Source organism: Desmodus rotundus, chromosome 9 (assembly GCF_022682495.2).
Source record: "Desmodus rotundus isolate HL8 chromosome 9, HLdesRot8A.1, whole genome shotgun sequence".
In the NCBI taxonomy this organism is placed as follows: domain Eukaryota; kingdom Metazoa; phylum Chordata; class Mammalia; order Chiroptera; family Phyllostomidae; genus Desmodus; species Desmodus rotundus.
In genome coordinates, this window is record NC_071395.1 from 55,500,388 (window position 1) to 55,524,338 (window position 23,951).

The following is a 23,951-nucleotide window of genomic DNA, read 5'->3' on the forward strand; positions in this document are numbered from 1 at the left end:
TCAACATATGATGTCACCAACCCTTCTTTTGCTGCCTGACTTTATTTGCAGGGGATGCAAGGAGGAGAATTGTGCAACATTGAAATACACAGAATAGAGACCAAGCTCCTCATGCTTTTTGTTTCTGGGTTGAGCCCCAATCCAATAGCCTATATGTTCTTTACCATCCATGCAAATCCAGAGCAGAGCATTTGTACAGGGTGCAGAGTCTTGTGTGCATGTGACCTAGGCGCTCATGTCTTTGTTACGATTTGGTGCGTGTCCATAGATGATGTCCTGAAATACAGTGGGTGTGAGCATCACGTCTTCTATTTTGGCCTGAGTTCTCATGGAAGGGTCATTGTCATCAGATCATAGGCTTTGTTTATCTACTTCAGTAGGAATTGAAACATGGCTCTGTTTCATTTGTTTGTTCCTTGTTCTTTCCAGTTGTTGACAATGACCTTGGGGCTTTGGCTGGAATAGTTTTGACATAGTTCTGCACATTAAGGATGCAAGTGTGTGTGTGTTTCTGTTGATCTCTCATCAGGAAGCTGCAAGTCCTTGAGTTTGTTGCTGGATTCCGTTCGCAACAAGGAGCTATGTGGAAGGAAAGTGGAGAGAAACTCAGTCTTTGCGTGTGAAAGCTGTGGTGTGACTTTTATTTTTGTGTGATGTTCCACGCAGCCCTGGAACCTCTTATTTTTGGCAGGCCCCTACCAAATCTGTGGTCTGGTAGTCCCGGGCAACCAAAAGCTGAGACAAACAGGAAGTGTCATTACTCACATGTTTCCCAGACACCTCCTTTGGGTCCTGCACAGCCAGCTGCTGGCCCGGGCCAAGGGGGAGCTCCTCAGAGCTGAGTCTGCCCTGTTCCCCATGTGGGGTCCCTTTAGGTGGTTCCCTGTTGCTCACTGCTTCGCTGTGCTCTTTCTGTTCATGTGCTCTTTTGGTTCATGGTCTGAAATTTATTGTTTATGGCAGACTCTATTTCCTTAATGCAGCTCGAAAGCCAAGGAGATAGAGTGGGGAGCTCACCCCCTTCGCTCCCGCCGCACTCAGGCACACACATGTGCACCACATATACACGTGCACGTGCACACGTGAAACACTCTCTGGTCAATATCCTGGTGCCCGGGGCCTTGTGTGTGGTAGGAGGTGCTGATGAAGGGATTCTGCTCAGGAAAGCCAGCAACTCTTCGGAGACTCCCGCCCTCCCTCCTGTCCTCCTCCCAGCATAGGCCAGGGGGAGGGGAGAGCCAGGCCAGCCTTCCTAGCTTGTGGGGTCGAAGCCCATGTCCCTAAGGGTTTTGAAAATATAGTCTCCACATTCTGAAAGCCGCTGAAGATTAAATGGAAGTGATGTTTTAAGGGTAGGATCAGGGTTTTTTTTTTACATGAACTCTGTTAATGATGGCTAGTTTGTATTTGTGCCGTGACTGGCAGCTCTTCTTTCGTTTGGTTCATAATAACACGGGGGTGAATTTATTCCTTCCTAATACCCTCCATTTGATTGGAAAACTATTTCCACGACGGTGTCCAGGAGTTGGGAGGGGTGTGGGAGGAGGGTCTCTGGGAGGTGAAAAGCCTACATTTATGTCTGTTCACAAGGGATCTTACCATCTTTTGTTTTTGGCTAGTGTCTCCTTGCTGTGTAAATTGGACAGGTTTGTTTTGCTTGTTTGGGTCTTACTCAGTTTTATGCAGAAGACTGTCCTGCTAGATGAATGGCTCGAAGTCCCAGGCCTTTCTTGTGGCACCAGGAGCTTTGGGTGTCCTCCTCCCAACATACCTTTGGGTGGTCCTTTCCCACACTTGCTGCTCCCTGTGGGTCCTGAGCCAACCCCGGCTGGCCCTGCCCCTCCCTTGTGGCCTGCAGCAGCATTGGAGGGTCCCCCCAGCCTCCTAGAATCTGTGTCCCTGAAGCCCCCAAGCCCTGACCCCCTTGCATTGTGCCTCAACGTGAAATTGCACATTTGGCGAAGACGGGCTCAATGCCAGGAATTGGGTTGAGCAGGCGTATATCCTCAAGCAGTCCAATGTTACTTCTAATTTCTTAACGCATGTTATGTAGTACCAACTGTGCCAGGCACAGCCCTTCACAAACACCATTTAATAACAGCCCTGTGAATGCTTGCTGTTATTATATCCATTGTACAAGGACACTGGGGCCCAGAGAGGGCCAAAGATCCTGAGGGTTACCCAGCCACCAGTGGGTGGTGGAGCAGGTGCTGGTGGAGCAGGTGCTGGCTGTCTGACTCCAGAGTTCATGCTGCCAGCCCCTCTACTATGAAGTAGGCACTGTTGCTGTTTTGTGTGTGTGTGTGTGTGTGTGTGTGCAGATGGGGAAACTGAGGCACTGGGGGTTAAGTAACTTGTGTGAGGTCCTAGAACTAGCTGATGGCAGAGCTTGGATTCTCTATCAGCCGGTGAGCTTGGGAGCTGCAGCCAGGACTCTGGGCAGTGCACCCTGTGCATGTTCTCAGCCTGCCGTGTCTGGCGCAGTCAGAGTGGGCAGTGGACAAGTGGGGGGCCACTCTCACAAAGCACTGTTTTCTCTGGTTCTCTGACGTTTCTTTCATGGACGAGAGTGTCTTTCTGTTCAGCTTTTCAGATGGTGGAGTTGAGGGCCCGCTCTCCAAGCCGGGCATGTGAGAGCCAGCAGGCTTGAAGGGATGTGTAGGAGCAGTCACTCCTGAGGACCCAGAATGCTGGAGGAATTCCGGGATCAAAATGCTCGCTTGGCGTAAACTTTATGTTCCTCCCACCAGCGTATGGTGTGTGGATATGAGATGCCATAAACTTGGCTTCTTACTAGACTCTGACTCTGATTACAGGAAACAGAACCCTCTCCCAGTTAGCCAAAGATTTCAACATCTCTTGGAGAAATTCTACAAGAACCTGGAGTTTGAAGCTTTTGCATTCTAACGACTTTGGCTGGGATTTTCACCTTTGGCTCTCATTGCCTTCTTCCCTGCCATGATTTCATTGTTGTGCTTTGGGGATGACTTCCTAAGTGAGTCTGCATGCAGCTGAGTCAGAGAGCAGTCTCTGTCCACCTGGGCCGGGCCCTGGGCTCTCTCCACGTCTGTCCTGCTTGCTTACATCTTGTCTGCCCATCAAGGTGGCCTTGGTAGGAGTCATCTTAGGGCTCAGGGGGACAAAGCTGGGAGAAGGCTGAGCAGGGTCAGAATTAAGATGTTGGATGTAGCCATTTAATCATGTTGCTGCTAAGTTGTCAGCAATTTCTTTGTATAGCTGGTAGATCTGATCTTTCAGGGATTGCTCAGTCTCCCATTTGGTCTTGGAAGGTGGCCTAGCCTATGGAATACAACATGCTCATTTGTATTAAGAACCATAGCTCAGCCAGTAATCCCATCTCTAGGATCCTCTTCAGAAAAAAAAAAACAGTTAAACGAGGGAGAAAGTGATTTGGGTGATTATGTTCATAGAACATTGTATATAATTGAGGAAAATTGGAAGCAGTCTCTAGGTTCACCATCAGGTAATGGTTTAGAAAGTTATAGTAGATTTCCCCAAGAATACTTCTTATACAAAAAAATTGAATTATGAAGACGACATGGCATTAAGAAAAAAGCTGCAATTAAAAGTGAACATGGTCCTGGTTGGTGTCGCTCAGTGGATTGAGTGCCGGCCTGCGAACCAAAAGGTTGCCGGTTCTGTTCCCAGTCAGGGCACATGCCTAGGTTGAGGGCCAGGTCTCCAGTTGAGGGTATGCGAAAGGCAACCACACATTGATGTTTCTCTCCTTTTCTTTCTCTCCTCTGTCTAAAAATAAATAAATAAAATCTTAAAAAAAAGTGCACATGCACTATGATTACACCCACATAAAATATATGCACATGACAGATCTGGAAGATTAATAGTTAAAAAAGATTAATAGCTATTGGTAGGATGGCAGGATTATGGGGGATATTTCCTTGTATTATAAAAAAAAGTAAAAGAAACAGTACAGATATTGGAATCAGACCTGGGGTTAATTCTGATAATGCCCCATCTCATGATGTATCCTTTCACAACTCTTGAAACTTCCCCAGAAATCAGATGCCTCATCAGTAAAATGATCGAGCAATTTTTAGGGTCTCTGGGTGTGAACCTGGTTGTAGCCTGAACTTTTGTCTTCAGGCCGAGTGTGCCAGACTTGGCTTATGTCAGTAAATAAGACTGACTCATCATCAGTGGCATCGCTGTGCACAGACCGCTGGAGGCCTTGACGCGAGCCTGGTGGTTTGCCAGTGCTGCTCCCGAGCCAGGTGTGACGAGGCCTTCCCGAAGGAGCTGCTGGGTCCGCACACATCCGATCTTAGTAGAACGGAGAGCAAATGGAGGCTGACTTCCAAGTAAAGCTGTTTCTGGCGAAGTGGGTAATTTGGGGCCCTCCTTCCCCACGCCCACTGGTCGACTCTGGTGGCCCCTTCCTGGTAAGGTTGACCTCGTGCTGCTTACAGATGGGTTCTCTGCTCCTCCAGTCTCTCCACGGCTGTTTTGATGAGCCAGAGAAAGGATCTCTTTCTGCTCGGGCGTTTGGTTTGTCACTCTAGGATTTATACATTATAAATGAGTCTTCATCACCACACACAGATTTCATTAGCCTGGCCTTTGATCTTGCATACAAGCAGGCCATGTGCAAGCTACCCCAAGCCTCAAAGAAAAGGGTTTTATGAGCTGCCAACATTTTGACAAGCTCCTTGGTGCCCCAAATTAACTTCCATTGACTCACATTAGCCATTCCCCTCTCTGTCCACTGTGTTAAGTTCATTAGCTGCTCACTTAAGTGCTCCTGCATACGTGTTTGATGATAGAGAGGGCTGAGGTGTGGAAAGCTGAGGAGAATGCTGGTCATAGAAATGCCAAGAAGGCAGTGGTTAGGGAAGGCTATAGGAAAAGGCAGGTGTGGGTTGAGCTCTGTCAGTCAGTGAGCGCACGCTTCAGGCGAGTCTTGCGGCCCCCAGTTTCTTCATCTGGGATGTGAGCATTGTCCTGCCTGCCTATTTGAGCTTCAAATGACATAAGGCATGTGATAGCGCTTTACAAACTGCTGAAAAGCTATACTGATGTGAGGCTGATAATATTGCTATCAAATGGGAACAGTGGTGTGTGAGGTTATAACATGGTTCAGTTCAGTCATCCAATTCTCATTAAAAAATATTTCTGGTGGCTCAGTTGGTTTGAGTGTCGTCCCATTCACCTAAAGGTTGAAGGTTCAATTCCTGGTCAGGGCCTATACGGGAGGTGACCAATCGATGTTTCTCTTTCATATCACTGTTTCTCTCTCTCTCCCTTCCTCCCTCTCTAAAATAAATAAACATATCCTCAGATGAGAATTAAAAAATATATCTTCCTAAAGGGAGAAGCTGTTGTGTTATGCCTGTATTAAATTGTGAAAGTGGAATTAAAAGTGAAGATGGCTTTCTGAGGTCATGTTCAGATCAGAAATAGGACTGGGTTTGAAATCTGAGCCTTCTCTCTGCCCTGTTCCCACCTTCAGTCTCCGCCCCTGACTCCTGGACCCCAGTCTTCTTCCAGCTCTCTGGAAGGAATGGTGGACCAACCTCCAGCATGCCCGGCCACTGGAAAGGAAACCTGGTGGGCGAGTGCATGGGCTGCAGGTGTGGGTGAGGGCGAGGGCTGCTTGCAGGTGTGGGCAACAGGTGTGGGCAGCTTCCTTTACGCAGCAGGAGCCAGCCCTGGCAGGTGCTGCAGCCTGCAGGTACCACCCCCTTCCAGCTGTTTATCACAGGGATCAGCCTGAGACTCAAGAGGGATCCGGCCCCCAAATCTACCTGCTGGTGAGTGGATCCATGATGCATTGAGGAAGAGTGCAGGAAGCAGAGGAATGGGGAAGAGGTAGGGGAAAGAGGCATTAAGAGAAGTAAGGTCAGACAAGAGCAGGCAAACAGGAGCCCCAGCTGGGCCACCGTAGAAGGACCTGCTGTTTCCCTACTCAGATCGCCAGCTCGGGACCTTTTGAATAAGTGTCAGAAATGTGAGTGGAATCTAATGAAGCAGAATGGAGCTCCTGGGGACACCAGCATTGAACATGTTGGGGAGAAAGAAGCCGGGAAATACTCAGAGGCGGAGGCAGACTTCCAGAGTTCTGTGGGGAAGGAGGGGGCAGGGCAGGTGGCAGAGGCAGTGATGCTGCAGGTGTTCACCTCACAGTGTGGACAGTGGCGGAGAGACAGGGGTGGGATGGACCAGGAGCATTTTGAGGGGCGGGGTGGAGCCAAGAGGGAGTGGGAGATAAGACCTCAACAGCAGTCAGCTCTTTCTGGAACTTGGTAGAAAGGATAGGCTGGGAAGAGGGCAGAGCCCAGGGATCAAGCAGAATAATTTTCTTTTTTGCTTTTTAATGTGTTTTTTTTTTCAACTAGATTTTAAATATATTAAGGGTACAGCTTATGTCTCCTACCTCTTTGCTTCCTCCAAAGCTGGCTGCTCATTAGTTCACCTGGAAGTTTGTTTGTTTGGTTTATAAATACATTTTGCTGGGTCTTGCCTCAGCCTTGTCCCCGCCAGATTCTGGCTTAATGATTCCAGCAGTGATTGCTGGATTCTGAACAGCTGCTTATGGCTCCACTTGCTTTATATGAATTTACCATCTAGTTTCAGAAGCAAGATTACATTAGAGAAAAGTTTGGAGAGGAGAAATTGTGGATTATCCAAGTACTTCCAGGTTTGAGTGGTTAGGAGCACGTGTTACTATGCCTATGACTATTAGGCCAATGACACAGTTTTCCTCTCTATTTATTGAATTACTGAACTACTTGCTGTAGTTAAAACACCAACGGGATAAGGCTGCATTTCACTTCTCACCCCACTGTCCCCTGCTGTCTTCTGAGCAGGGGTGGTTAAGAGTAGCGGCTCTGGAGTCACATGGCACCTCTGTCCCTGAGTAGTGGCCCTGGCTAAGGACACATTTGTGCCCGCCTTCCAGAGTTCCCCAAGTGTCTGCCTTGGCTGAGGCTTGGGTGGTATGAATGTCGCTCACCTTCTGCTGCCGGGCCTGCTGTGGGTGCGTTTTAAGTAACATGAGCAGGTTACTTAATCTCACAGTCCCTCAGCTGCTTCGACTGAAAACTGGGCCAACCCTAGCTCTGCTGTCAGGGGCTGGTCTGAGGACAAAAAGAGGTCAACCATGGGAGACACACAGAATTGCGCCAGACACATAGGAAGTATTCCATCCACATTAATTATTTTGATTATTATTCCCATCCTCGAAGTATATGAATTATGCCCTTAGGTTATAGTCAGCCAGTCTTTCTCAGGCTGGCGTTAATCTCAGGCAGTGGGCCCCCACCAGCATTCAGGAGGGCTAGGATGTTAAAGCCAGCACGGTGAGCCTAGGTGGCGGAAGGATGGGATTGCCGGGCACTCCAAGGCTGTTAGTGGGGCTCCAGGGTCCTTAGATGGGCATGTTCAGCTGTGAAGGCCCAAGGCTGGGCCCCCTGGAGGAAGAGGTCCCCAGTATTTCAGGAGAAGAGGTGGCCAAGGCCTTGCTTGCCAGAGGCACGTGATGTTTGGTCTCTTCTGTGCTTACCAAGTGCCTTCTGCATGCCAGTCTTCTTGCTTGGTCCTTTGGGGGACACAGAGAAGAGAATAGGAATGATAATTGGTCAGATTTGATGAGCACTTTGTAGTTTACAAACAGCATCTTATTGAATATTCACAAACATGCTGTGAGGTACGTTACTGTCTCCAGTTTGTAGATGAAAAAATCCGACACAAACGTTTCAGATAGTTCCAGCTCTTAGGAAAACGCTTCTTTGCCTTGTGGGAGAAGCCATAAGCAATCAATTCTGAACAACATGGGTTAGAGGCACCCACCACCTCCTGCCCCTGTATTTAAAAATCCAAATAAAACTTTTGACTCCCCCGAAACTCGACTAAGAGCCTACCATTGACTGGAAGCCTTACCAGTAACATAAACAGTTGACTAACACGTATTTTCTATGTTCTGTGTACTTTATACTGTATTCTTACAATAGAGTAAGGTAGAGAAAAGAATTATTAAGAAAACATAGGAAACTACATTTATAGTATTTACTGAAAAAAAATCAGCATATAAGTGGGCCTACACAATTCAAACCATGTTGTCTGGAGTCAGCAGTGTTCACACACAGCAGGCAGGGAGCCCTGGCCACGCACTTTAGGGCCTAAGTCCTTCGCTAAAGGGCTGTGCGTGCTGGCTTCCCTCACGAAGGGGGTGGCGTTGTCTTCCTGCTGGTGTTCGCTGAACATGTCCTGGGGCGGGCACGCTTTTAAGTGGTTCCCCTACAAACTCACTGTCACCTCGCTGGAATGTTCTGGGCGAGGGCTTAGGGTTAGCCCCAGTTTACACATGAGGGATCTGAAGGCCAGAGAAGTTAGACGTATTGTCCAAAACCACATGGTGAACAGGTGGCAGCATGGGCCAGCTGCCTGAACCCGGTCTGCCCTTCATCCCCTCTCCTGTGCCTTCCCAGGGACTGGTGATTTCTCTGCCTTCTCTAGGACAGAATCATGTTATCCTTGCCAGCAGACAGGGTCCCAGGGGCTCTTACCTTTCACCAGCAAAAGCCCCTTCCTGTTGAATAGGTCGCCTGCATTTTGCGGAGTGGATACCAGCTCAGGAACACCGCAGCCAAACCAGCGGCGGTGTGTGTTGTCGTTGCCCTGATGGTGTGCTCTTAATTCGAGTCCACTCATTCATCTAAGGTGGAAGAGGGCCAGGCTGCTGCCCTCACTATGATGGGCGTGCCTGGGGGACGGGGCAGTGGTGGTTCTTGGGTGGGAGGCAGGAGCTAGGCGGTTTGGACTGGACGCCCCAAGGAGTGAGGGCGGTGTGTGCGCTGACTGATAGGAGTTTCTGGAACTGTCCCTGTGGGACTGTGTGAGGCTTTGGGTGGGGGTGATTGGGGACCCAGCAGAGGGGCTGTTTCTGCCTCCCTCTTCCTGCTTCTTTCTGCCCCACATGCTTAATCCCTGGCAGTGGATGTTCGGATGTGGTTCCTGCAGAGCAACTTTAATTCCACAGTAGGGACAGTGGTAAGAACTTGTTAGCATCTCTGAGTTTTAAATAAAAAGGGCCCCTTGAGAGCTGCTCAGATATTCCAACAGCTGGCCTATGAAAAACCTGGGGTCTTGGGTCGTGATATTGACCTCCTGGTTGTAGTGAGGTCAGGCAGTGTGCTACCCATGGGGGGCCTTGGGTGGAGGGTCTGAGGATCTCACTGTATCATTTCCTCAAAATAAAAAGTTGTAAAAAGCTAGGGTCTTCCACATACTGTTAAAGACAGGGGCCTGGCCCTGATCCAGTCTGCCGAGGGCCAGCTGCAGTATGTGGGTTCTTGTCTTCATGTGGGAAAGATTCCACAACACGAGTCCAGGTGGCTGTGAGGGTGCGTTTATTAAAGTTGGGGACAGTGAGACAAGGAAGGACTCCGCATAGAGGAAGCAACAGGAGAGCCTGGGCTGGGCTGCCTTAGCTTCCTGGGAATGCAGAGAAGAGGGGGCTTTGGGGACAGGTTCAGGGGGTCAGCCCAGTACAAGCTGCCAGCTGCCCATTGCCTTAGAGTTTAGGAGACACCAGCCCGTGAGGAAAGAAGTGGGGGAAGAAGAGGGAATGGCACAGGCTGCTCCCCAGAGGGAGAGTGTGGCTGGGTCCTTTGCCTTGAGGCTTTTATCTCTTGCAGGCGGGAATCTTAGGGGAGGTCTCAGGGGAGGGTTTCAGTGGAATATTCATCAGTTCTCCAGGTGTGCCTTTCAGGATCCTGGTCTCCACTGATTGGTCCCTGACAGGCAGGGGGTCACTGGTCATTGCAGCTGGTTCCCACCTGGTTTTGCTGCTTTTCTGGGCCTGGAGCTGAAATACAACTGATGCCTAGATGTTATCTCCAAGGAGGACAGGCCAGGGGAGGAGAGGTTACCCTGGGGTTGAGGTCCTTGTTTTCCCAGTTTTGCCCCCTGCCAGGCACTGGGGCCTTCTGCCCTGGTGACCATCTGACCTGGCTGTAAACTGCTCAGCCAGTTTGCTCAGCTCTCTGTCTCACTTTTCCCATTCCACTCGCCAAGGAATTTTCCTAGCTTCTCACTATCCTGTCTCAACACCACAAATTCCAAAGGAGCAGCCTGTTTACTCTGTGTAGAACACTTAGACAATATCCAATAAACAAAAAAATAGAATACCAGAGCCACTCAAGGCAATCAAAAGGAGTGAAATGCTGATACTCGCTACAGTGTGGATAAACCTTGAAAGCATTACGCTAACTGAAAGAAGTCAGATGCAAGAGACCACATCTTGTATGATTCCACGTCCATGAAATGTTCAGAATAGGCAAATCTAGAGTTACAAAGCAAATTGGTGGCTTCCTGGAGCTGGGAGTAGCAGGGCCCGGAGGGGCAGGGAGAGACTGCTCATGGGTCCAGGGTTTCTTTTTTGGATAATCTTCCTTTTTTTGGTAACCCCCCACTGTTGGGTGGTGTTCTACAAATAGATTGTGGTGATGGTTACACAACTCTGTGACTAGACCAAAAACCATCGAGTGGTGAGTGTAAATGGATGAATTGTCTAGTATGGAAATTACATTCCAATAAAGCTATTAAAAAATTTAGGGGCCTTTGTCAGTTTTAAGAGAGGTAATAACAGTCTTTTGGAAATAGCTGGTGTCCTTGGTTGCTGACAGTAACTTCCAATAACTCCCAAATTCAGGCCGCTGCCTTGGGCTTAGGGATGGCTCCTTCACACCAGATTCGCAGGCCTCCCGCTGCACCATGGTCGTGAGTCCGATTGCTTGTCCTGCGCGGATGGAAACCGCGTGGCAGCCACTTTGCCAGGCGCTCCTTACGCACGAGGTTTTTTATTTTAAATTTTTAAAAAATATTTTATTTATTTAGAGAGAGAGGGGGGAAGGGAAGGAGAGAGGGAGAGAAACATCAGTGTGGGCTGCCCCTCATGTGTCCCCAACTGGGGACCTGGCCCGTAACCCAGGCATGTGCCCTGACTGGGTATCGAACCAACAACCCTTTGGTTCACAGGCCCACGCTCAACCCACTGAGCTACACCAGCCAGGGCGTGTGAGGTTTTTTTTTTTTAAAGATTTTATTTACTTATGTATTATTTTTTAAAAGATTTTATTTATTTTATTTTTAGAGAGAGGGGAAGGGAAGGAGAGAGGGCAAGAAACATCAGCGTGTGTTTGCCTCTTGCATGTCTGCTACTGGGGACCTGGCCCACAAACCAGGCATGTGTCCTGACTGGGAATTGAACCAGTGACCCTTATTTATTTATTTTTAGAGGAGGGGGAGGGAGAAAGAGAGGGAGAGAAACATCAATGTGTGGTTGCCTCTTGCATGCCACCCCCCACTGGAGACCTGGCCCGCAACCCAGGCATGTGTCCTGACTGAGAATCGAAACTGCAACCCTTTGGTTTGCAGGCCTGCACTCAGTCCACTGAGCCACACGAGCCAGGGCACACACATGGAATTCTTAAACTTATTGCAGCCCTGCACACTGGGAAGTTTCATGCCCACGCTTTATACAGGAAGAACTAGTGTTCCCAGAGACAACATGTGCAGGAAGAGACTGCTGCAGCAAGACCAGGGTCAGAGTTGGGGGCCCACTGAGCCCCAGGTCCCTCTGCCCACTGCCCAGCAGAAGGCTGTGTTGACCCACTGTCCCTCACATCTTACACAATTGGAGAGGAGTTGGCTGCAGGCAAAAGCCAGGCTCCTGAGTCAACAGCTTAGGAGTGTCACCCGAGGAAATGCCTGTGAGTTCCTGCAAGTCATTTCAGGCTTGTGTCCTTACTGGGGAATCTCTGCTCCACCGGAAGAGAGTGACGTTCTGCCCTGGTCCCTGGGGCAGCCCTTCCCAGGAGAGCTTCTATGGAGCGAGAACTGTGGGAAAACATGTGGAGCTTTTCTCGGACGTGTTTCTGAGTGTCATGAGCTCCTGGAGGAGACATGTTTATTTCCCCGAAGCTCTCAGCTTTGTCTGCCCCTGAGCTTGCAGCGCTTTGCCGCTGGAGGGGCTGGCTGTGCATACAGGGGGAGCCTCTGTGGCAGCCAGGGAACCGGATTGATTTTGTAGGTGACAATGGTGTTGTGTCGTCAAATGTGCACAAATAAATCGAGGTTAATGACGGTCAAGTGGTCAAAGGCAGACTCATTACCTCCCAGGGAACTTATTAAAAATGCAGATTCTCAGCTCCCAGCCCAGACCTACAGAACCTGAAACTCTGGGGGTGATGGCCAGGGGCCTGTGTTTTAGTAAGCTCTTGGGATAACTTTTATGTCCCCTGGGCTCGAACAGGAGACTCTGGTTGTGTTTCCAGGGGAACACCTCCTTCTGTGCTTGGCCTGGCCTTGCTGGTGGCGGGCGAGATGGAAGAGAAGGTCCTTCGTTTGTTGGAAATGTTATTGAGCACTTCCTGCATGTGGGCACTTTACTCCCTGCTGTGAGGGCGTGTACTTCCTAGTAGGGGTGAGATAGTGAATTAGGGAAACTGATACCAGAATGACTGCAAGTGGAGGTGTGGCCCTGGGATGGTGACGCTTAGCCTCAGGAGAAAGAGGTGAGAAAGAGGTGGAGAAGATGCCAGAGTAAAGAGCCAGGGGAACAGATTTCTGGAGAAAGGGTGCTGCTTCTGCAGAGGCCTGGAGGTTGGGAGGGGTTGGGCACGTCAAAGGCTGAAAACTGGCTGGGTGGCTTGATGTGGTGAGCTGGTGGGGGGTGAGGCAGGTGGCAGAGAGTATGTAGGGGCATGAGCCAGGAATGTACCCACGGGAACCTGGGGAGGAGTTTGAATTTTTTCTGTGAAGATGGTGGCCGGCTACTGAAGGATTTAGTCAGAGAATGACAGGCTCTGATGAAAGATTTAAGGTCCTTCTGGCTGTATAAGAAGAGTGGTTCGGAGTGGGGAGACAGATGAGGCCAGGGGCGTGAGTGTGACTGGGGAGATTCAGTCCGAACTGTGATCACTCCTGCCCTTGCCCCCAGGCGGGGGAAAACAGCTTCAGAAGAGAAACTAGAATTGTGTTGTGAGGGTTTCTGGGTTAGCGTTTTCCTGACGGAACAGAGAAATGCACACGTCCTCACTGCTTTCAGTGGACAGCATTGTGTCACAGTGCCAGCTGTGTCTGTATCCATTTAACTGCATATACTGCTACTTACAAAAAGTCAATTTTGTCCCAAGAAAGTTCAGCTTAGATGTCCACATTCTTGAGACTTACAGAGCTGAGCTCAGTTGATTCCAGTTTAGCAGCATCTGCAAGATTTGATCCCTTTCAGAAATCCGAGCTCACTAGCATTAGCTGAGGACTGCTTACCTGCATGCAGAAAATCAAATATTTTATTTAGAAGAATTGCTTAAGGGTACCAAGAGTCCTGGGTTTTGTCTCCTTTGTTGCACAAGTTTGATTTGACCCTGGATGAGTCATTTCAGTTTGTAATTTAATGTCTCCGTGTGGAAATGAGTAGTAACAGTTCTGGTAAACTTCCTGTTGCCACGGTAACCGGGTGAGCATTCTCCATGACCTAGGAGAGAGGACTCCTGCAAGGCCCTGCCGGGCTCTGCAAGGAGAAAGGCCCTGGTGCAGAAGGGAGCAGGCTGATGGTGTGGGGAGTGGAAGGCAGCCTGAGGGTAAGAGGGAGGTGGTCCCAGGTGGTATTGCAGAGGTAGTCAGGGCCCACCTTGGGCAGGGTAGGCCTTGTCGAGGACTTTAATCTTTACCTGAAGAGCAAGGGGAAGCCACTGGTGGATTTAAATAGGGGAGTGATTTAAGATTCTGTCTCTTTTAATCCTCATGGCAAATGTATGTGGTCCGCAGTATCTCTATTTTAAACCAGCACAGAAACTCAGGTAGTGGAGATTAAGTAGTTTACGAAAACCTCAGGTCAGCCTGTCTCCAGAGCAGTCCTTGGTCTCCACATTGCCAAGCTCAATAATAATGTAACAATGCCCACAGTTTTAAAGTGCTTTGAACTCTGAGGATGAAAGCTGTCCCTTAATTTACAAAGTGGCATTATGCTGCAGAAATCTGAGTGGCGATGAGAGACTGGATATGCCGGGGATCTTTTAAAAGGCCCGGTCTATATGGCTGGAGTCCAGCATCTTCAAGTTCCTCGCCGTCTGTCGGGGGCGTCTCATAAGCAGCTATCAACTCAGGGAAGGGCTTGGCAGCCCTGGCTGGCCATTTGACACGGCCATTGTCCATAATGACTCATTGTCTGAGAAATGCGCCCAAGGTATGTGCTTTCAGGGAGTCTGAGCTGGGAAACCAGATCTGGGCAGGACCCGTGTGGTTTCACTGGAGTGGCCACACCGAGTTTCTCCTTTCCCCCTCCTGGGCAGTCAGTGGCTTTCAGTGGGTGCTTAGAGGCTGGTTGTTGAGATCGGCATCTGGACTTTGAACAGGGAGGCTTGTTCAGGGTTGAAAGTGGGAAGCAGCTGTTGAGGCTGTTGTTGATGACCACAAATGTCTCTTCTCCTCCAGTTGACCATGTTGTGCCAGAGCCAGGGACAAGCCTGCTGGCTGCCTTCGACCAGTGGAGGGAATGGGCCGACAGCAAGTCCTGCTGTGACTACTCTCTGCATGTGGACATCACCGAGTGGCACAAGGGCATCCAAGAGGAAATGGAGGCCCTGGTGAAGGACCATGGTAGGTGGCGCTGACCCATAGATACTTTTGGCCTCACCCCAGGCCTGTGAGGAGTGAGGGCCTCGGCTGGGTGGAGATGGCTGACCCAGCGCGGCCACAGAAGCTTTCATTGATAGGAGAACCTGAGCCTTATTCCAGGGACCTCTTCTGATGTCACACCTGCTTGTAGCTTATTGGCTGGAGGGAACCATGTGCCCCAGCCAGGTTGGGGGGTTGAGGCTGCCCAGGTGACTTGCCCTCAGAGGGTGACAGTGCATATCTCAGTGAGGATCCCGGGCAGTTGTAGGAGAGTGCCTCGGACCCAGAGCAGAGGACTCGGGCAGCTGCTTCCTACAAACCTGGAAGAACCAGGATAGATTTGAGGGAGAACCGAAGCAGTCTCTTGGCCCATTGGGCTATTTTGAGGAGCAGGATTCCAGGGATTGGGTTCTGAAAGATTTCGAGGACAGCTGGAGGAGTCTTGAGGACCTCAAGATGCCTTTGGGACACTCTTGTCCACAGGAACCTTGGGGGTTGGGGTGGTATTGCCAAATCACATCGTTGTCCAGGGTCTCCTTGAACTTGGCCACAGACTTGATGTGACTCCTGGGTCCCATTGGAGACCTTACAGTATCTTAAATCTCAGGAAGCCCCTGCTGCTCTCGGGTTTGCAGACTTCCAGGCGCAGGAGTCCCATGAGCTGGGAGTGAAGTGGCAGGAAGGGAATTGTGAAGCACAGATATGGGTGATCTTCCACAAACTTAATCACTTAAATTTTCTGAGTCTGAATTTTTTTTTATAAAGTCCCTCACAGGAGGGTATGGATTAGATATCCTAAAATTCTTTCTAGCATGAAGATTCAACATAAAAGGAAATAGCTAACCCTTGATCTTTCTCACTTTTGAGAATACTGAGATTTAACTTTTCATACTTAAAGTGAATCTACTCTAAATCAGCCTAGGTTACCATAGCAACTGTTGTCTGGCAGCAGAGAAGGGCTGAGATGTCCTGAGGCTTGAATTTAGGCAGCTTCCAGCATCCCCCTGTGGCTTGAATTAAGCTCCAGTGCTGTGAGGTTGTCTGTACAATTGTTTATCATTGTGATGAGTGTTGGGCGGAGAGGCGAGAACTCCAAAATGCCAGGCGGAGAATAGGAGCATTTGCTTGTCACACTCATGGACCTTTTTTTAAAAATCAGTGGGGAGGAATGGAAACAAATACAACAAAAAAATGAACTGTTAAAAAACACAAGTAAGAGATGGAAAAAAATTAGCATGCAGGGCAGTCTGTTTACCAAAGAAAAGACTTTTATTATAGATCTTCATCAACAGGATCTTCTCATCCATTTTCTTGTTAAAGTTACAACAGTTGGAGGAAACTTTTGTGTTTACTTTTTAACTTTTAATTGTGGTAAAATACAGCATAACATAAAATTTACCATCTTACCCATTGTAAGCATACAGTTCGGTAGCATTGCGCACATTCACGCTCTTGAGCTACCACGCCCACTGCCCATCTCCAGAACTTTTCATCTGTCCGAACCGAAACTGTGTACCCATTAAACACTAGCCCCCCACTCCCACTTCCCCAGCCCCTTGCAGCCCCCATTCTACTTCCTGTCTCTATGCATTTGACATATATGTGGAACCCTACAGTATTTGTCCTTTGTGACTGGCTTATTTCACTGAGCACAATGTCCTTAGGGTTGATCCATGTTATAGCAGGTGTCAGAATTTCCTTCCTGCTTAAGGCTGAATAATTCATTAGACAACTCTGCCACATTTTGTTTATCCATTCATCTGTCATTGGACACTTGGGTTGCTTCCACTCTTTGGTGTTGTGAATAAAATAAGAGCAACTTTTAATTTTGATACAGTTTTAAACTTAGAAAATTGTATGCCTACTAGAAAGAACTTTTGAACCCGATTCCCAGATTTCCCAATTATTTATGTTTTACTCCATTTACTTCATCATGGTCTCCGTCTGTCTTTCTTTCTCTCTCTGTTCAGAGTGGGGCAAAGTAGGTTTACAGTCATGAGTATGTGAAACAGTTATTAAAGCTTTTGTAATAGTGAAGTAATCATACTGTCTGTATTTTTCCATATGAACAACTGTAAACCTACTTTGCCCCACCCTGTACATAGACACATGCATGGTATTGTGCTTCCTCCTTCCCGTCCGGATTGTTGGGGTTATCTGCTGTAGTCGTGTATGCTACAGTCGGTCTGTTTTGTCTGTCTTTCAGGGGTAAATTCCTTCCTCGTGTACATGGCTTTCAAAGATCGCTTCCAGCTAACGGATTCCCAGGTGAGAAAGTTGGCTTTTTGGAGCAGGTTCCCTGGCATTGGGGACACTCGGACACTGCTATTGTCTTGACAGCTGCCTGCAGTGTATGCACATCCCTTAGCTTTTGGGGAAATGGCTGGTGGAGAAAGTCCTTGATCTGACTTTACCTTGGGGGAGGCTGTGAGCCCAGTGCCCAGGGCCTCCAGGCTCTGGAACCAGTGTGCCACTGGGCCGCATGGCTGAGAGGTGTACTCAGGGTCTAGTGTCACCTGTGAGCTTTTTGATCCCAGTCCACATCCTCTGAGGTTACCCTGCCTTGGTTAATTTCTGAGAGGTTCTCCTCTGCCTCACATGGCCAGAAGCATTGCCCCGAGGGCACATTAAAAAAACAGCTTGGAGAAGCAGTGAAGAGAGGGTGCCCGTTCTGATCCCTGAGGCCACAGGGAGAGGGTTATTCTGTGAACAGGAAGATGGAAGTCCCTGTCTCTGACTCCAACTCCCTCCTACCAGATCTACGAGGTACTGAGTGTGATCCGGGATATCGGTGCGATCGCCCAAGTCCATGCAGAGAACGGCGACATCATCGCGGAGGTACCAGCCTTTCTGTCCATGCTCTCCTTCTGCATGAACCACAGGGCGGAAGACAGGCTTGAGACAGGGGTGCCTTCTGTAACTCAGCTCCAGGTGGAAAGGTGGGGGGTCCTGTGCTGATAGTCTCACTGACAGCGTGTGACACAGGTACCTCTTGTTCTGTTCTGTAGGACCCACGGCCTGCTCCCTTCCACAGAGATGTTGCTCCTCTTGCTGCAGGGATGCAGCTGCCCGTGTGGGGTGGGGCATGGATGCCCACACAGATGGATTCCATTGTGGTGTCTGGGGGCGCCGCTGCACGTATTTGGGAGGCCGTGGTTGATCTCTTGTAGCCCAGGCAGGACTGGGAACAGGCTTGTGGGCCATTCTCTCCTGGAGTCTTGGGAGGAGGGCCAAGTGGTCAGCAGTACCATTCTCAGGTCTTACCTGAGTGACTTACCTGAGTCATGGCCACCTGAAGTCATACCCAGAGACACACACATACATGCACACACACCACGCCTCTGACAGCCTGGCTTCCTTCACCATTGCAGGAGCAGCAGCGGATACTAGATCTGGGCATCACGGGCCCCGAGGGACACGTGCTGAGCCGGCCCGAGGAGGTAAGCATCTTAGGAATGGAGTGCACGTTCCTCGTGTCCCTTGGACTGCCAGAGCCACACAGAAGCCCCTCCTGCCTATCAAGATGGGGCTTCTCAGATGCTGATTTGGGTCCTTCTGAGAAGCCACAGGTGGCCCATGTGTGGCTACTCAGGCAAAGCAAAGGGTTAGCCCGAGCCGTGGGGTACAGTAGTGTGCTTGTTTAGCTTGAAGATGCCTAATTCTCTAATTCTCCAGCCCTTTCTTGGGGAGACACACACAGACCGCTTTTTATTAGCATCCTGCAATCTGGGTTCCATGGTTCATACATGGGGGCCTTCAAAATCTCACCAGTCGCTGAAACACAGTCACGGGATATAAAAACTCTTCTTGATGTCTAAAAAATACAAGGGAAGCATACATTTTCCCACGGTAGGTCTGCACAGGGTAATCAGCAGGGTTTGCTAGATGGAATCTTTCAAAATGGAGGCGGGAAAATGAAGACCAGGGGCCTTGCTGGCACAGAGGTTGGGAATTGCTGCTTGGTGAGGCTTGCAAATTACTGAGGGTGCCCCATGGTACGTGATGGAGAATCTGTTGTTCTAAAAGCAGAATTTGTGACCTTTCATTGCTTCTCAGGAGTTGGCTCATTAATGAAATGTTCAAGGTCAGGCATTTGAGGACCTGGTGGCTCTGGACAAAGAGGACACTGGAGACTCTCCCAGAGACCAACATACTTTCTCTCTATTAGAAATTAGTGATGGAAAAGGGACAGTGAAGAGAAGGGCAGGTGAAATCATCAAGCAACTGGATGTCAGCCTAAAATTAGGATTTTTCCCCCAGAAACAGGTGGAGAGATATGCTTGACATGAATGGCAGCAGGGCCCCCCATCTTAGAACTCTAGAACTGGGGTGTTCCCACTGAATCAGGAAGTGTGCACGTTAGGGCCCCTGGGGTACAGGGGTCTTCTCCCTGCAAAGAGAGCAGATTCACAAGGGCTGAGACTGCCTGTGGTTGGTGGGGCAAAGCGGCACAGCATCCACTGCCCTTTTGTTCTCAGGCTTTGGGGCAGGGGTGAGGCTGGAAGAGAAAATGTAAGGCAGAAAAAAGTGGAGGTGGAAGCCACTCGCAATGTCTTACATTGAGGGCTTACTCTTCCTCATCCTGCCCTTCCTGCTGCAAACTCACTCACACAGTCTCACACACACAGTTACACACTTAGATAAAGACACACAGACACACACAGAGGTATGGGCACACTGCAACACACACACAGACACATAGATACAGGCACAGAGACACAGATACACACATAGATACAGAGATAGACACAGATACACATGGATACCTACACAAATGCACAGAGACACAGGGTCATGCATACACAGACAGAGTCACAGGCACACACACACCAGGGCACTGTAAGCACCGTCTGTGGCCTTGGGGACATTTTCCTCTTCCTTCCTTTCAGGACAGAAGCTACTTTAAGTTCAGTGTTATATGTTCCTCTCCAGGCCGTGGGACAGGGTTTCTTTCATGACCATCCAGCCTCCCCATGCGTGCTACAAAAGCTGGAGGTGTGAGCCAGACCAGCGTGAGGGAGAGGGAGGCTGAAGGGGGGTTTTTGAGGTGCCTACATTAGCTGCGGGGAGCCCTGTGCTGCACCTGGCTGGTGGACAGCAATTTGGGGGAGATGTGTGTAGGAGAGAGGGAGATAGGCTCAGTAGCTGATGCTAAGGGAACTTGGGGCTGGTTTCATGCACAAGAGTGCACACACACGCACACATTTACACATGCACGTGGGAGCCCCAGCTCAGCATCAAGCCAGTGGGCCCATGTGACCAGGTGCTGACACCTGGGCTGGGCTTAATTACAAAGTTTTCTCTCACCTTCATCCACTTGGTTGGCTGAGGAGCCACATCCACCTGTTTAACTACTGTGCAGGTAGCAGGAAGATGTTGGCTCTGGGAAAGCATGTGCCACTTGCCCTATTACACGGGGCAATTTCTGCGCTTGCTTAAATTTAGTCTTTGTGGGGCTTGCTTCCTGCTCTCCCCTGCTGCCTGCTTTGTACCCCCAGATCCATGCACACCCCAAAATAGAGTGCAAAGCCCGCCTTGGGTTCCCTGAACAGGCGGAAGCTTATTCAGAGGACTGCTGTTCCACAACTGTCAGTCATTTCCTTGTGATTGACACAGGAGACTCCTGCTAACAGTTGTTGCTTTGAGAATTTCAGAATCCACAGCAGTGGATGACAAAGCCTCCTTGAGGGGCTGGCAGATCCTGCAGTGCTCCGATGTGGCAGCTCTTGGCTCTTTGCAGGCTCCTCTTATCTCATGAGGGACTGCTGGAGGGGGCTTTCTCTCCTGCCTGCTTTCCCAGGTCATCTTTGTTAAGCTGGTTCCGAGGTGCCTGCACTCTGCCAGGCACAGGACTTATGTACCTGATGGCAGTCTGTCAGCCACCAGGCGCCCAAGGCACCTTCTCCTCAGCTGCTGGTGATGGTTTTCAGTTTGTTGCCAGGGATCTGTTGTGTATTAAGCCTTACATGAGTGATAAGGAGAATAAAATATGGAGCCAGTCTGGGGGAACTTGTGCTTCACAGTTGAGTTAGGGAGATGCTGCCAATAGGACATAGCCATTAATAACCTCAGGAAGCATGGTTCCTGTGCGGTTGGTGATCTGTCGCCAGGGCCAGGTGGTTCGCCCATGCTGGAACCACATGGAGCGTTCCCTGTCACTCCCTGCTGCTCCTTCTGACCCAGCTGGGAGGCTGCCACCAGGTTTCCCCTGTCTGCAGCTGAGAAGGTTGAGAGGGAGACTCAGAGAATGCAGAACTCTAGAAACCACCAACCTATCAGTGGTTCTGAGTGTACCCATGACAGGCCCTGTGGGGGCAGCGAGAGGAAGGAGAAGGTGGTCCCTTCTGAAAGGGGAGAGAGGAATGTAGAAAGTGACTGGGTTGGATCAGGGGGACAGGCTCTGTGTGAGTTACAGCCTAAGACTCTGTCTCAGGGAGGAGAGGGGACACAAAGGGTGAGGGTGTTGAAGAATTCTTCACTGAGAAAGAACTTCCTGGAAGCCTTGTGGGAAGGGGCGACTGAGATGTGCAGAAGCGGGGACTGAGGCACAAAGGGCAAGTTGTGCACTGGCACTGGTGTGTGTACTGGCACTAGCGTGTGTACAGACACTGGTGTGTGTCCCGGTGCTGGTGTGTGTACAGACACTGGTGTGTGTCCCGGTGCTGGTGTGTGTACCGGCACTGGTGTGTGTCCCGGTGCTGGTGTGTGTATTGGCACTGGTGTGTGAACTGACACTTTGTGTGTTCATGTACAGTTTTCTTTCTTCTCTTTTAAAATCAGAATGCAGAACTACATGACCCCCAAAAGTCCTGAGAGCTCATAATGAGGCAAATAAACATTTTAATTTTTAAGTGTGACACCATGTTCACAGTGTTTTAAAGCTGTAGTATTTAAGGCCTAGCCCAGTGTGTGTAAGACAGCACGTGCTGTATGTCACAGGCACACACCTACACACACAGATGGGTAAAATGTGATCCTTCCATGGTTCTGGGTGCAGCCTGGGGAGTTGGGGTTTAGTTGTTCTTCTGTCTCTGTGAGGTAACCTTGTAGTGTGGCCTCTGCCCGCACTCCAGGCCGAGTGGGACTGGGGCAGGCGAGGGGTCAGAGCAGCACAGGGGTGGTGAGTGAAGCCAGACAGGACCCTGGGACCCAACATCCCCTGGAGCCAGTCCTCTGGGGTGGACCCCACCTGAAGTGGCACTTGTGCACCATTTGCTCCCTCATTAGGGAGGTTACACTTTCCAGTCTCAGGACAGTCCGGCCCCACCCATTGCTCCCACGCAGTTATGAGTAGTGCCTCTGTTCACTGTCAAAGCGTCTGGGTTGGGACAGTAAGTTGGGGGGGTCACTGGTACTCCTGGGAAGCAATGAGGATTCTAGGAGGGTCCTTTTCACTCTTCACTCTGTGGACTTCTGAGGTGAAAACAGCAGAGATGCAGGACATCTGTCCTCTGTGCTGCTCGGGCCAGAGGCACTTTGGTTGTAACTGGAGCTGAGGAGAGAGAGCTGATCATTTAGCTATTCCAGGAATTAAAAACATTTGGATGTTTAATGAGCTTTTTCAAGAGCCATTTGGTTTGCCTTTAGGTCTCCAGACATCTCTCTTCACATATTTGATGCCTGGAAGGGCAAATGTGAACGAAGTTGTCTTAGTTTATTAAATTAGATTTACCAGTTAATGCAATTATAGAACTTGAGTTCTTGGCCAAGCTCCTGCAGAGACTTGGTGGCTCAGATGATTCAGTTAGGAGTGCCATCATTTCTTGTGAAAAATCACAGCTCTCTGGAACAGCTCAGTAAACATTTTGAGCACCTACTGTGTATGGGGCATTACACTGGGGACCATTGAGGGTAGGCAGAGGAGGATGCAAAACAAGTAGGACCCAGCCCCTTGCCTCACAGAGTTGAGGCCACTGCCTTTTGGCAGGAGGGGCACAAGCCTTTTTGAGATTCATCCTTCCACAGTGTTTCTTGCTTTTCCGGTTGCCCATTCTAAGCACACATGGTTGATTCCTCTGTAAGATAGAACTGGTTCTCAGTAGTCTTACCTGAACAGGTATTGAGCAGCACATGGGGTCTTTGAAATCTCATCCATTGACTCGTCGGGTTTAAAGAATCAGATTATTAGTTAGGGCAGTTCTTGCCTGTCTCATGCTGAGGTTGCACCAGCCTGTGGCTGGCTGTGCCATACAGACGGGCTTTGGTTTGCACAAATGCTGCAGCTCTACCCCAGAGCCCTTCAAGGCTGCATTGTCTCTTGGACTGTGATGGCTTCCTCTGCACATGTTGGACAGAAGCCCGTGCAACTGGAGTGAATGCATTCAAATTGGGAGCAGAGTATTGGTGCATGGTGGTTTTCAAATGTTATCAAGCATGAAAACCACCTGGAGTTGTTAGGACCCGTAGTTTCTGGGTTCCACCACCAAGAGGTACTGATCCTGTGGGTCTGGGGCAGGGCCCAAGAATCTGTGTTTCTTACAGACTCCAGGCTGATGCTGCCTTTACCAGCCTGGTGACCACACTTAGAACCACTGAGAGGGGCCAGGGAGGAATGCCCCCTCACTTCACCGGATACAGAGTGACCCTGGGCAGGGTGCATCCCCCTCTGAAGTGCCATTCAGGGTAGAGCCCTGGGGATAAGGGGCCTTTCCTGTGGGGTGGATGGTAAAGGTGGGAGTGGGGACAGTTCTCACATTCAGATGCTCTTCTGCAGGTTGAGGCTGAAGCAGTGAATCGTTCAATTACCATCGCCAACCAGACCAACTGCCCCCTGTACATCACCAAGGTGATGAGCAAGAGTGCGGCTGAAGTCATTGCCCAGGCCCGGAAAAAGGGTAAGTGCTGACTGCGGCGGGTTCAGGAGGGAGGAGGGCTCCTTTTCCAGACCTTCATGCCAAGTGGTCCACTTTCACCACGTTCCAGCATTAACCTAATTACAGCTGAGCAAGGCAGGCAGCTCCAGTTTCTCCCTCTGTTCTGTCGCTGCGGCCTTGTTCGCATCTATTTAAAGCTGTGCACAGCAAAGAGTGAGTGGGAGACCCATTCCCCCTTGCCCCCTTCTACAGAAAGGTTGAACTTAATTTGATGCAGTCTAAATGAAGTAGGCCATAGACAGATGACATCAGTTTCCATCTGCTGCAGAATCTTCCTCATGGGGAACTTTCTGTTGCAAAATGCATTTCCCCTTGTGGCTGGTAGTGATTTCTGCTGGGTAAGAGAGCCGGTATGGGCTCAGGGTGGGGCATATTGCCATGGATGCGTCTTGTCTAGTGCTCCTGATGCACAAGTCACTC

General features: G+C 49.8%; 1 protein-coding gene across 3 annotated transcripts in view; it reads left to right on the top strand.

Moving 5' to 3' along the window:
• Nucleotides 1-23,951, top strand: part of DPYSL2 (dihydropyrimidinase like 2) — a 124,156-nt gene that overhangs the window by 78,977 nt on the left and 21,228 nt on the right. For all 3 annotated transcript variants that reach the window (XM_024560893.4, XM_024560894.4, XM_045195691.3), the window contains exons 4-8: nucleotides 14,476-14,640; nucleotides 16,865-16,926; nucleotides 17,416-17,496; nucleotides 18,030-18,098; nucleotides 23,372-23,492. In XM_024560893.4, the coding sequence (XP_024416661.1) occupies nucleotides 14,476-14,640; nucleotides 16,865-16,926; nucleotides 17,416-17,496; nucleotides 18,030-18,098; nucleotides 23,372-23,492 (498 nt within the window). The remainder of the gene's footprint in view (nucleotides 1-14,475; nucleotides 14,641-16,864; nucleotides 16,927-17,415; nucleotides 17,497-18,029; nucleotides 18,099-23,371; nucleotides 23,493-23,951) is intronic.